The sequence below is a fragment of the Leucoraja erinacea genome, chromosome 7, assembly GCF_028641065.1.
Source record: "Leucoraja erinacea ecotype New England chromosome 7, Leri_hhj_1, whole genome shotgun sequence".
Classification (NCBI taxonomy): domain Eukaryota; kingdom Metazoa; phylum Chordata; class Chondrichthyes; order Rajiformes; family Rajidae; genus Leucoraja; species Leucoraja erinaceus.
Window position 1 is genome coordinate 33,253,448 of NC_073383.1, and position 11,593 is coordinate 33,265,040.

At 39.2% G+C, this 11,593-nt stretch overlaps 1 protein-coding gene across 1 annotated transcript; it reads right to left on the bottom strand.

Annotated features, from left to right (window-relative positions):
* Nucleotides 1–397: 397 nt before the first annotated feature.
* Nucleotides 398–11,336, bottom strand: LOC129698850 (erythroblast NAD(P)(+)--arginine ADP-ribosyltransferase-like). The gene is made up of 3 exons (XM_055638178.1): nt 10,530–11,336; nt 8,686–8,802; nt 398–5,228 (listed from the first exon to the last, which is right to left on the bottom strand). Exons 2-3 carry the CDS (start codon nt 8,759–8,761, stop codon nt 4,294–4,296), a joined length of 1,011 nt encoding a protein of 336 aa, XP_055494153.1. The 5' UTR covers nt 8,762–8,802; nt 10,530–11,336; the 3' UTR covers nt 398–4,293.
* Nucleotides 11,337–11,593: the final 257 nt, after the last annotated feature.

Sequence of the window (11,593 nt, forward strand, 5' to 3'; positions counted from 1 at the left end):
CTAACATAGTAATAGAAACTGATCCTAACCAGAACTGCACAAAGGGGTAGAATGTAATAATGTTTTATAGGGATTGACCACCCCCTCCACAGAGGGGGAAAGGGAACTAGAGATAAGGAAATAGACTAACAATAGATTTAAAAACTAACTCAGATAATATAATAAATTTCAGTTACATGTATATCTGGGGGGAGGGGGAAGGAGACTCAGGCACTTGGCACATACCCAAGAGCCTGATTCTGGTTAACCCCTTCCAACCAACAGTTGATTATTACTGATTGACAAGCCTATGCAAAAACTGTTAGCATAAATAAGTGTTAGATATATAAGTCTTAGATTAGTTGAACATATAATTAGATAAGTCTTAACTAAATATATATATATATATATATTGTAATTGGGAGATATATAATCGATTCTGAAAGGGCCCGACTTCCTATGGCAAGAATAATTAAGGGAGCAGAGCTAATTGTATACTATCAACAATGGAAAGTCAATTCAATGTTAGCTCTCACCAATGGGTGGTTAATTTGTTACAGTGTCGATATTTTTAGACCCTGTAATTTCACTTTTTCAATTTTGTTTAATCACATAATGTTACACTTAATTGTTTTTTTTTTTAAGGATATTCTCAAAAGGGATGTACCAACGGAATTTTGTAGTGCAAATGTTCCCCCAATATCCAGAGACCTGAGGTACCATATGATTTAAGGGTATTAAAACCATTTAAAATGCAAGATGACAAACAAATTTGGAGGAATCACATTCTGCAGTTGGAGCATAAGGGGTGCTAATGAACCTATTAAAAGGGGTAAGATATTCGCACAATTGAAATCGTTCAATTCAGACATAATTTTCTTACAAGAAACTCATCTCAAATCCCAAGATCAGGCTAGACTGAGGGCAAATTGGATAGGCCAAATATATAATTCTTGATATACCTCGAAATCCAGAGGTACGGCAATTATCATTCGTAAAGGCATACCATTTAAATCAAAGAATATCATAATAGATAAGGAAGGGAGATATCTCATAGTTACCGGAGAGATCCACGCTACGCCAATCACCATGGTAAATATATATGCGCCCAATTTTGATAATCCCCATTTTTAAAATAAAATCTTGAATATAATTTCAGTTTAATTACCAAAATGTTATAATTGGGGGAGACTTTAATTGCGTTTTAGATCCGTACTTAGATAAATCTATACAAAAACAGAGAGGTAATACAAAATCCAAAACAAGTGAACTCTTAAATACATACATAAAAAATACAAATATAACAGATGTTTGGAGGATCGAGAATCTGGTTGGAAGGGAATACTCGTTTTATTCAATGGTACACAAAACATACTCACGTATAGACTATTTCATAGTGGACACAAAATTAATGAACCCAAAATATCACAACAGCATTATCTCTGACCACACCCCGCTAACTTTATTTTTAAAACTGGAAGGATGTCTAATAATAAATCTTTTTGGAGGTTTAATCCTCAAATTTTAAACGACCCATAAGGGAGTATATATTTAAAACAACAAATGGACTTTTTTTTTGAGACTAATGACACACCAGATATTTCACCTACTTTACTATGGGAATCTTTCAAAGCGTTTATTAGAGGAGTTATAATTTCATATCAAGCTTTTCAAAATTAAAAGAATAAGAACAAACAAAGACAGTTAGAAGAACAAATCAGACAATTGGATATAGATAACGCTAAAGACCCAACTATGGATAAACATAATAAAATATCAATATTGAAATTTAAATTAAATAAAATACTATCAGCAAAAGTTATAAGACTATTCCAAATCACAAAACAGGAACATTTCAAATTTGGGGATAAACCGCACAAACTTTTGCACGCCAATTGAAAAAACGGGAAAAAGAACACATGATTCTAAAGATTAAATCAGATAGAGGAGAGTTGCTAACACTACCTAATGATATTAATAAAAGATTCGCTCAATTTTATCAGAATTTATATACATCTAAAACGTTAACAGACAATACTAGTTACAGAGTTCTTGGATAACTGTAATCTCCCAAAACTTGAGTTGAGGGAACAAGAGGAACTGGGAGCACAAATTTCAATCAAGGAAATAGAAGAAACAATAAACTCATTAAAGAATAGAAAAACACCAGGACCAGACGGATTCAGTAATGAATTTTATAAAAGTTTTTATGAGACAATTACACCACGTTTACATAAAATGTATACATACGCTTTTAAAGAACAAATTTTTACCAGAAACACTAGCAGAATCAATGATTACACTAATACTTAAAATAGATAAAGATATAGAAGAACCCGGTTAATACAGAGCCATTGCACTGTTAAATACAGATCAAAAAATACTAGTAAAAACATTAGCTAGAAGACTAAGTAAATATGTCAGTAAAATAATAAATGCTGATCAAACGGGGTCCATACCCAAGAGACAATCATGTAATAATTTGAGACGTCTGTTCAATATAATGCACTCATATAAAACAGAAGAACAAGACTTATCAATTATCTCATTGGATGCAGAAAAAGCATTTGATCAAGTTGAATGGGACTACCTGGTCAAAGTATTGCAAACATTTCAAATGGGAGAGAATTTCATCTAATGGATAAAACTATTATATAATAAGCCTACTGCTAGAATATTAACCAACAATATATTGTCTACGAAATTTCAATTATCAGGGGGCAATAGACAGCGATGCTCACTATCACCGCTGCTATTTGCTCTTGTAATAGAACCTTTAGCAGATCACATCCGAACATCCATGGTTATAATACAAAATATTCAAATAATAAAATATCTTTATACGCAGATGATGTACTATTGTACATCACAAAATCCCAAATTAGTATACCAAACATATTAAACCTAATAAGAGGATTTTGGATCTTTTTCAGGATACAGAATAAATTGGAATAAAAGTGAAATTATGTCAATAAAACCCAGAGACTCAACACACCTTTTAAAATTCCCTTTTAAAATTGCTACAGAAAAATTTAAAAATTTGGGAATTGAAATCACTAGAAAATATCAAGATATGTTTAATGCAAATTACAGCCCCATACTTAAGAAATTAAACGCTCTAATTAAATTTTGGAAAACGCTTCCGATGTCTTTAATAGGTCGAATAAATGCTATAAAAATGATCTTTCTACCACAAATTCTATATCTATTCCAGTCAATTCCCATATACCTACCATAAAAGGTTTTTTTTTAAACTGGACTCAGACATTATAAATTTTATATGGGACTATAAATCCCATAGAATACAAAGAACACACTTGAGTAAACCTAAAGAATTTTGTAGATGCACTTCCTAATTTTTTGTATTATTAGTGGGCAGTAAATATCAAAAATCTGATTCTCCTGTTGGACAATTCTGCCCAGCAGGCGGATTGGATAGTAATGGAGAGAGAGGACTCTTCCAGCTCTGTTTTTTACTTTTAACATAGCTTTTGTTTCTTTTTCTCTTTATTCTTTTCCATGGCTTACTTCTTAACTTTTTTCTCTAACTTTTCGTGCCTATGGGTCTTTTTTTTAAATCACTTTTTCACACACTCACGATTCTATCTCATTTTCATTACCTTTCTCTCTTTTTAAAAAATGAAGTGGTACAAGAAATGTATTAAGTTATATTTGGCTTGTATTATTGTAATGTACTTTACTTTTAATAAATAAAATAAAAAAAATAAAAAATAAAAATAATTCCACTTTTGGGAAATGAGAATCTATTGAAAGGGAAAAAATGAGAAATCAAAGACAATTTGTTCATATACGAGTGAAGAGTAAATGATGGCAAGTCAAGGATATACCGTATATTAAGGGAGGTTGAGCATTCGACAAAAACAAGAAAGGAAACGTGGTATTAAGCACCAAGAACAGGGGAGGTCCTTTGGGAGTGCACAAAATGTAAGGGGGTGCTGAAAAAGGATTCCCTATCTGCAGCCCCACCTACAGTTTATCTTTTGCTGTGTCTTATGAATCAAGAACAGGTGTAGCCTTGTACTTCCCTAGGAACAGTCAAAAGATATTTTGCCCTTTCTCTTTGTTTCAGTGATGATTATTTCACGTGAAGTCTCTTGCCTTGAAGCTACAAATTAATAATTGCTACTCTTCAATGATATTTAGCAGGATCTTTACATTTGGAATGAGATGAATCCAAAACAGCCAATGAAGCCAGGCAACTCTGCAGAAGGCTGGGCAGTAATTAGAAGTGGGTGGCATCATCGTCCATGTTGTGAGAGACTGTCTCTGCTTCACAAATTCTGCAGGTTCAAGTCAACCAGAAATTAACTTCCGTTTCTTCAAAAACACGATGCAAAGAGCGAGCAGCAAAATCAGCAGAATGATCAGAATGGAGGCCCACCACAAAGTTGGAGCTTCCAGCACTCTCACCACCCGCAGGTGGCCAGGACCATCAGACTCTAGGCGGACCTCTGTCTGCTGGGTCCCGATGGATGAGAGGACGATGTTGACACCCAGACCCCCATCTTCAACTTCCCAGTCGACCACTTTTGTAACTTTAAACACCTCGTGAGGTGGGATGAGCACTTCCTCCTCAGTGCGGAAGAAGGAAAGGTTCTGGATGGAGACGCCATGGGCTGTGGTGATGTTGAAGAGAGTGTTGCTGCTCGTCTCCTCATTGGTGAACGTTGTAATGGACTGCATTATATCCAAAGACGTTGATGCAAACTGCCCAAAACGAATGTTTTTCCCTTTGCTGACCTGAACCCTCCTGTCCATCCCTCTGTAAACACGTGTTCCTGGATCAGGGCGCCAAGCACTCTTCTGTAATATGCTGAGAGTGACTGACAGAAGGTAATGTAGACTTTTGTAGTGGAAACATTTAGAATATATTTCATCATTCACACCGTAGTTTCTGATGGCTTTATTGAAATTTCTGTAGAGAGGTGGCAGGTCTGAGGTGTAGCACAAGACTGCTATGACGTGCTCTTCCAGCAATCCCTCTGGAATGCTGACCTTCAGCTTTCTGCGCTGCCATTCCTCAGAGGCCTGGAGCCAGGCTGCATCGTAGAATGTGCCATTATTCTTCCGTTCCACCTCAATGTAGTCGATTGCTATCTTGTCCGACTCTGGGCTGTGATTGAAGTGGTAATCAGCAGAATTCACCGCCATATCCATTTGGATGGCGCCCTTCTTCTCGGCAACATGGCACAAGTGGTGTTCTGAACTTAGATAAAAGCCATTTATCCCTTGGAAAAACAAAGCAGCAATGTGAGAGAAGGGGGAACTCTGAGAGGCAAATAACATCAACACTGATTCCCACACAAACAAGTTCTTTGAGTATAAACCCTATTGCCTTTCTAGATTACTATCTGGATTACTATTTTTTTTATGAGTCAGGTGGTTTTGTTTAGTTAAGTTTAGTTTCAAGATACAGTGCAGAAGCATGCCCTTCGACCCACTGAGTCAGTGGTGACCAACGATCCCTGTACATTAGCACCATCCTACCCACTAGCGGAACAATTTTATATTTATATTTATACAGTTATACCAAGCCAATTAACCTACAAACCCGTATGTCGTTGGATTTTGGGAGGACACTGAAGGTCTCGGAGAAAACCCACACAGGTCACAGGGAGAGCGTACAAACCCTGTACAGACAGCACCTGTATTCAGGATCGAACCCGGATCTCTGGCTGCTGAATTACAGTGCCCTGCACCTTGCAATGAGAGTGGAAACAGGATGGAGGGTCACTCAAATCAGCCATGGGATACATATTCATCCAGTGCAGAAACAAGCCCTGCAGTACATGCACCCATATTAACTAATCCTATTTTATACAACCATACTCCCATCAATTTCCCTAGAGATTCACTTACACACTTGGGCAAGTTGCAGCAGTCAATTAATCTTTCAACCAACGTGGTCGTAAGTTTATAAGGTCATAAATCATAGGAGCAGAATCAGGTCATTCGGCCATCTACTCCGCCATTCAATCATGGCTGATCTACCTTTCCCTCAATCCCATTCTCCACCTTCTCCCTGTAACCTTTGACACCCTTACAAATCAAGAACTTGTCAATCTCCATTTTAAAAATATGCAAAGACTTGGCTTCCACAGATTCGCCACCCTCTGGTTCAAGAAATTCCTCCTCATCTCCTTCCTTAAGGTATGTTTATTTTATTCTGAGGCTATGCCCTCTGGTTCTACACTCTCCCACTAGTGGAAACATCCTCTCCACATCCACTCTATCCAGGCCTTTTGTTATTTGGTAAGTTTCAATGCGGTCCCCTATCATTCTTCTAAACATCAGCGAGTACTTGCCCAGAGCCGCCAAACGATCATCATAAGTAATCCCAATCATCCCCGCAATAATTCTCATAAACCTCCTCAGATATGGGATCCAAAACTGCTCAAAGAGCAGTGCCTTATAAAGCTTCAACATTACTTCCCTGTATTTTTTTTATTCTAGTGCTCTCAAAATGAATACTAACATTGCCTTTGCCTTCCTTACTACCGATTCAACCTTCAAATTAACCTTTTGTGAATCCTGCACCAACACTCTCCCAAGTCCCTTTTCACCTCCAATTTCTGAATTCTCTCCCCATTTAGGAAATAGACTGTGCCTTTATTCCTACTACCAAAGTGCATGACCGCACACTTTACTATGCTGTATTCCATCTGCCACTTCTTTGCCCAATCTCCCAATCTGTGCAAGTCCTTCTGCAGATACGCAGCTTCCTCCAAACTACCTGCCCCTCCATCTAGCTTAGCATTATCCGTAAACGTGGCCATAAAGCCATCAATTACATTGTCCAAATAAATAATATACAACATGAAAAGTAGCAATCTCAACACTGACCCTTGCAGAACAACACTAGTCACCGGTAGTCAACAGGAAGAAAAACCCTTTATTCCCATTCTTTGCCTTCTGCCATTCAGTCAATCTTCTATCCTTTCTGATATCTAAGACCATGGTACTCATCTTGTTTATCAATCTAAAGTGTGGCACTTTATCAAATGCCTTCTGAAAATCCACCTCTTTGGTATGTGGGAAGAAACTGGAACATCTGAAGGAAACCCACATTGTCACAGGGAGAATATGCAGACTCCGTACACATGGACAGAACCTGTGGTCAGGATTTAATCCTCAGCTAATCAGCCCTGGGCTTGTCTTCACATTTCCAATGTTCAAGTACATCTCCATTTCCTGGTTTTTCAGATTTCATTCACCACTTCCTATTTACATAGAAACATAGAAACATAGAAATTAGGTGCAGTAGTAGGCCATTCGGCCCTTCGAGCCTGCACCGCCATTCAATATGATCATGGCTGATCATCCAACTCAGTATCCCGTACCTGCCTTCTCTCCATACCCTCTGATCCCCTTAGCCACAAGGGCCACATCTAACTCCCTCTTAAATATAGCCAATGAACTGGCCTCGACTACCCTCTGTGGCACAGAGTTCCAGAGATTCACCACTCTCTGTGTGAAAAAAGTTCTTCTCATCTCGGTTTTAAAGGATTTCCCCCTTATCCTTAAGCTGTGACCCCTTGTCCTGGACTTCCCTAACATCGGGAACAATCTTCCTGCATCTAGCCTGTCCAACCCCTTAAGAATGTTGTAAGTTTCTATAAGATCCCCTCTCAACCTCCTAAATTCTAGAGAGTATAAACCAAGTCTATCCAGTCTTTCTTCATAAGACAGTCCTGACATCCCAGGAATCAGTCTGGTGAACCGTCTCTGCACTCCCTCTATGGCAATAATGTCCTTCCTCAGGTTTGGAGACCAAAACTGTACGCAATACTCCAGGTGTGGTCTCACCAAGACCCTGTACAACTGCAGTAGAACCTCCCTGCTCCTATACTCAAATACTTTTGCTATGAAAGCTAACATACCATTCGCTTTCTTCACTGCCTGCTGCACCTGCATGCCTACTTTCAATGACTGGTGTACCATGACACCCAGGTCTCGCTGCATCTCCCCTTTTCCTAGTCGGCCACCATTTAGATAATAGTCTGCTTTCCTGTTTTTGCCACCAAAATGGATAACCTCACATTTATCCACATTATACTGCATCTGCCAAACATTTGCCCACTCACCCAGCCTATCCAAGTCACCTTGCAGTCTCCTAGCATCCTCCTCACAGCTAATACTGCCCCCCAGCTTAGTGTCATCCGCAAACTTGGAGATATTGCCTTCAATTCCCTCATCCAGATCATTAATATATATTGTAAATAGCTGGGGCCCCAGCTCTGAGCCTTGCGGTACCCACTAGTCACTGCCTGCCATTGTGAAAAGGACCCGTTTACTCCTACTCTTTGCTTCCTGTTTGCCAGCCAGTTCTCTATCCACATCAATACTGAACCCCCAATGCCATGTGCTTTAAGTTTGTATACTAATCTCTTATGTGGGACCTTGTCGAAAGCCTTCTGGAAGTCCAGATACACCACATCCACTGGTTCTCCCCTATCCACGCTACTAGTTACATCCTCGAAAAATTCTATAAGATTCGTCAGACATGATTTACCTTTTGTAAATCCATGCTGACTTTGTCCAATGATCTCACCACTATCCAAATGTGCTGCTATCCCATCTTTAATAACATTTTTTACATGTTAATTCCATGTAAAACCACAAACAATTACTGGCACTAAAATAGAACAGGCATGAAATGTGCATGGTAAGGAATTTCATACTTACGGCAATAACTCAGAATAAAAATCAGAAAGAAACGCAGAAACCTCATTGCAGTGTCTTGGAATTGTGCAACATTCATGTTTATGTGATGAGATACTGCGGGAGGAACCTTTCTGATGCCTGTAATGGAATGAGGTTTAGGTTATCTTTTAATTTCCTCTCAAGCAGCCAGGTTTCCTACAGACATCCAAACAGGTGACACGCAAGACACAAGGACATGCGTCACCTTTCCAGCTGCTCCCCATTTACACAACCAAAGTTCTTGGGTACATCACTGATTTTAAAACATTCAGTGTTTCTAGATTAAATTAGAGGTTCCTTATTTAAGATTATCCATCTCAAATCCATCATGGTTTTGTACATTGGAGATCGTGTCTCACGAACCTGATTGAGTTTTTTGAAGATGTGACCACAAAGGTTGATGAGGGCAAATCTGTAGATTTGGATCTATGGGTTTCAGTAAGGAATTCAACAAGGTTCTGCATGGTAGGCTGCTCTGGAAGGTTAGATCGCATGGGATCCACGGAGAGATAATTGAATAGATAGAAAATTGCCTTCTTGGAAAGAAGCAGATGGTGATGGTGGAAGGATGTTTTTCAGTCGGAAGGACTATGACTAGTGGTGTGCCTCAGGGTTCGGTGTTGGGTCCATTTCTGTTTATCATCCATATCAATGCTTCAGATGAAAATGTACATGGCATGATTAGCAGGTTTGCAGATGACACTAAAGTGGGTGGTATTGTAGATAGTGAAGATGGTTGTCAAAAATTACAGCAGGATCTTGATTGGTTGGGCAGATGAGCAGATTAAGTATTTTTCTATACTTAAAAAGGCTTGGCATTAAATTGGTTAGTAAGTGCATTTGGTTTTAATGGCAATGGAGCTGGAAATTTGATATGTTTTCTTCTCTCTGCCTATGGTTTTCTAATTTCAAAGAAGCAGGATATTTCTCAAAGTTACTGTAATATAATAAAGCCCAAAAGGGCAGGATGGGGCTGAAGCCCAGTGTTTACACGTTGGAATGGGTTTTTTATCATTCTAATAGAATAATTTTCCAACTCCAGTGGTAATTAAACTTTTTTTTTCACTCCTAGTTTTCTTTAGATATTTTTAGGATGTTCAAAAAGTTGAATAAAATAAACACTTAAGAAATGAGTTCAAGGGAGAATAAGACGAGAATTACCAAAAAACATAAGACAATTTAGCCGAAGGCGAATGAAATTTTGTGATAAAGACTCAAGGATGAATGACACTGAAATAGTTTAAGAAGCACTGCGATGAGTCTATGACTATGGCTCATTACCACGGTACTGGACTTCTTGGTCAATTTTATAACACCCACTCCTCTTTTAAAATCCCCCCTATCATGCCTGAATATTGAACAACTGCAATGCTCCAGATCTGCCTTTCTTTCCACTTGTGATTGCATTTCCACTCATTCACTCTATGGTTGTAATATGCACTGGCCAATGTCCAGGTACATATTCCTTCCATTAATAGATTCACACTTAATATAGTATCATGCTCATGCCTGCTCTATCTTCTCAGGGACAGTTAAGGGTGGCAATACGTGTTGCTCACATCCTGGTAAATTAATTTAAAAAAGACATATAGATGCATGGAAATAGATGCATGGGAATACACACAAACACACGGATGCACAGTTACACAGGCATGTGCACACACAAGTCACATGTGCTTACAAACTCATGCACACACACACAGGCACACATGCATGTGCATGTCTGCATATACACACATGCATGCACACATTCATACACATACACACTGAACAATTCAGGCATCGTTATGCTTTGAGCCATTTAAGTCTCATGCAAGTAATCCTACCTGTTGCGGGGAATAACCTGACAGGTATCCTACACACTGTCCCACTTAGCCTTGTGTCTCTGGGACACAATCCGTGCCTGTCCTCCTGCTGATTTGCTGGATGATCGCAAACAGTTGCTGATCTGTTGGAATATTCTAGAGGCCAAGTTTAAAAATAAAGAAATGAAACATACCCTGCCTCAAGGTAGGCAGGCAGGCAGAGTTTTCAGTATTCATTTCATTGAAACAGTGCTGACAGGCTGGTGTCAATTTTGGGACTGATTCCTCATGAGACAGAAACTTATCTTTGGCCAGGATGTCAGTTCCAAGAGGCAGATGATGGTTTAGAGTCATAGTGTCAGACAGTGTTGCAACATGCGTCGAGTTCCACTTCGGCCTCGAGTTCCACTTCCTCCATTATGGTCCCTGCCAGTGTTAGCACAAGGATTGTTAATGTGGATACAAGGAACTGCAGATGTTGGAATTTTGTGTAGAATACAGTGCTGGAGTAATGCCCCTGTCTCACTTAGGAAACCTGAATGGAAACCTCTGGAGACTTTGCGCCCCACCCAAGGTTTCCGAGCGGTTCCCAGAGGTTCCCGGAGGTTTTTGTCAGTCTCCCTACCTGCTTCTACTACCTGCAACCTCCAGCAACCACCTGCAACCTCCGGGAACTCAACGGGTCAGGCAGCATCTCTAGAGGACAAGAATAGGTGATGTTTTGTGTCGGGTCCCCTCATCAGACTCAATCTGTGTTCAGTCTGAAGAAAGGTCCTGACCCAAAATGTCACTTATCCATGTCCTCCAGAGATTTAGTGTAATTTAGTTTAGTTTATTAGCAAGTGTACTGAGGTACAGTGAAAAGCTATTTGTTTCCTGCTCTCCAGTCAGTGGAAAGACTATTCATGATGACAATCGAGTCGTCGACAGTGTACAAAATAATAAGATAAAGGGAATAACATTTATTGCAAGATAAAGCCCAGTAATGTTCGATTAAAGATAGTCTGAGGGTCTCCAATTAGGTGGACGGAAGGCCAGGACCACCCTCTAGTTGATGATAGGATGGTACAATTGCCTGATATAGA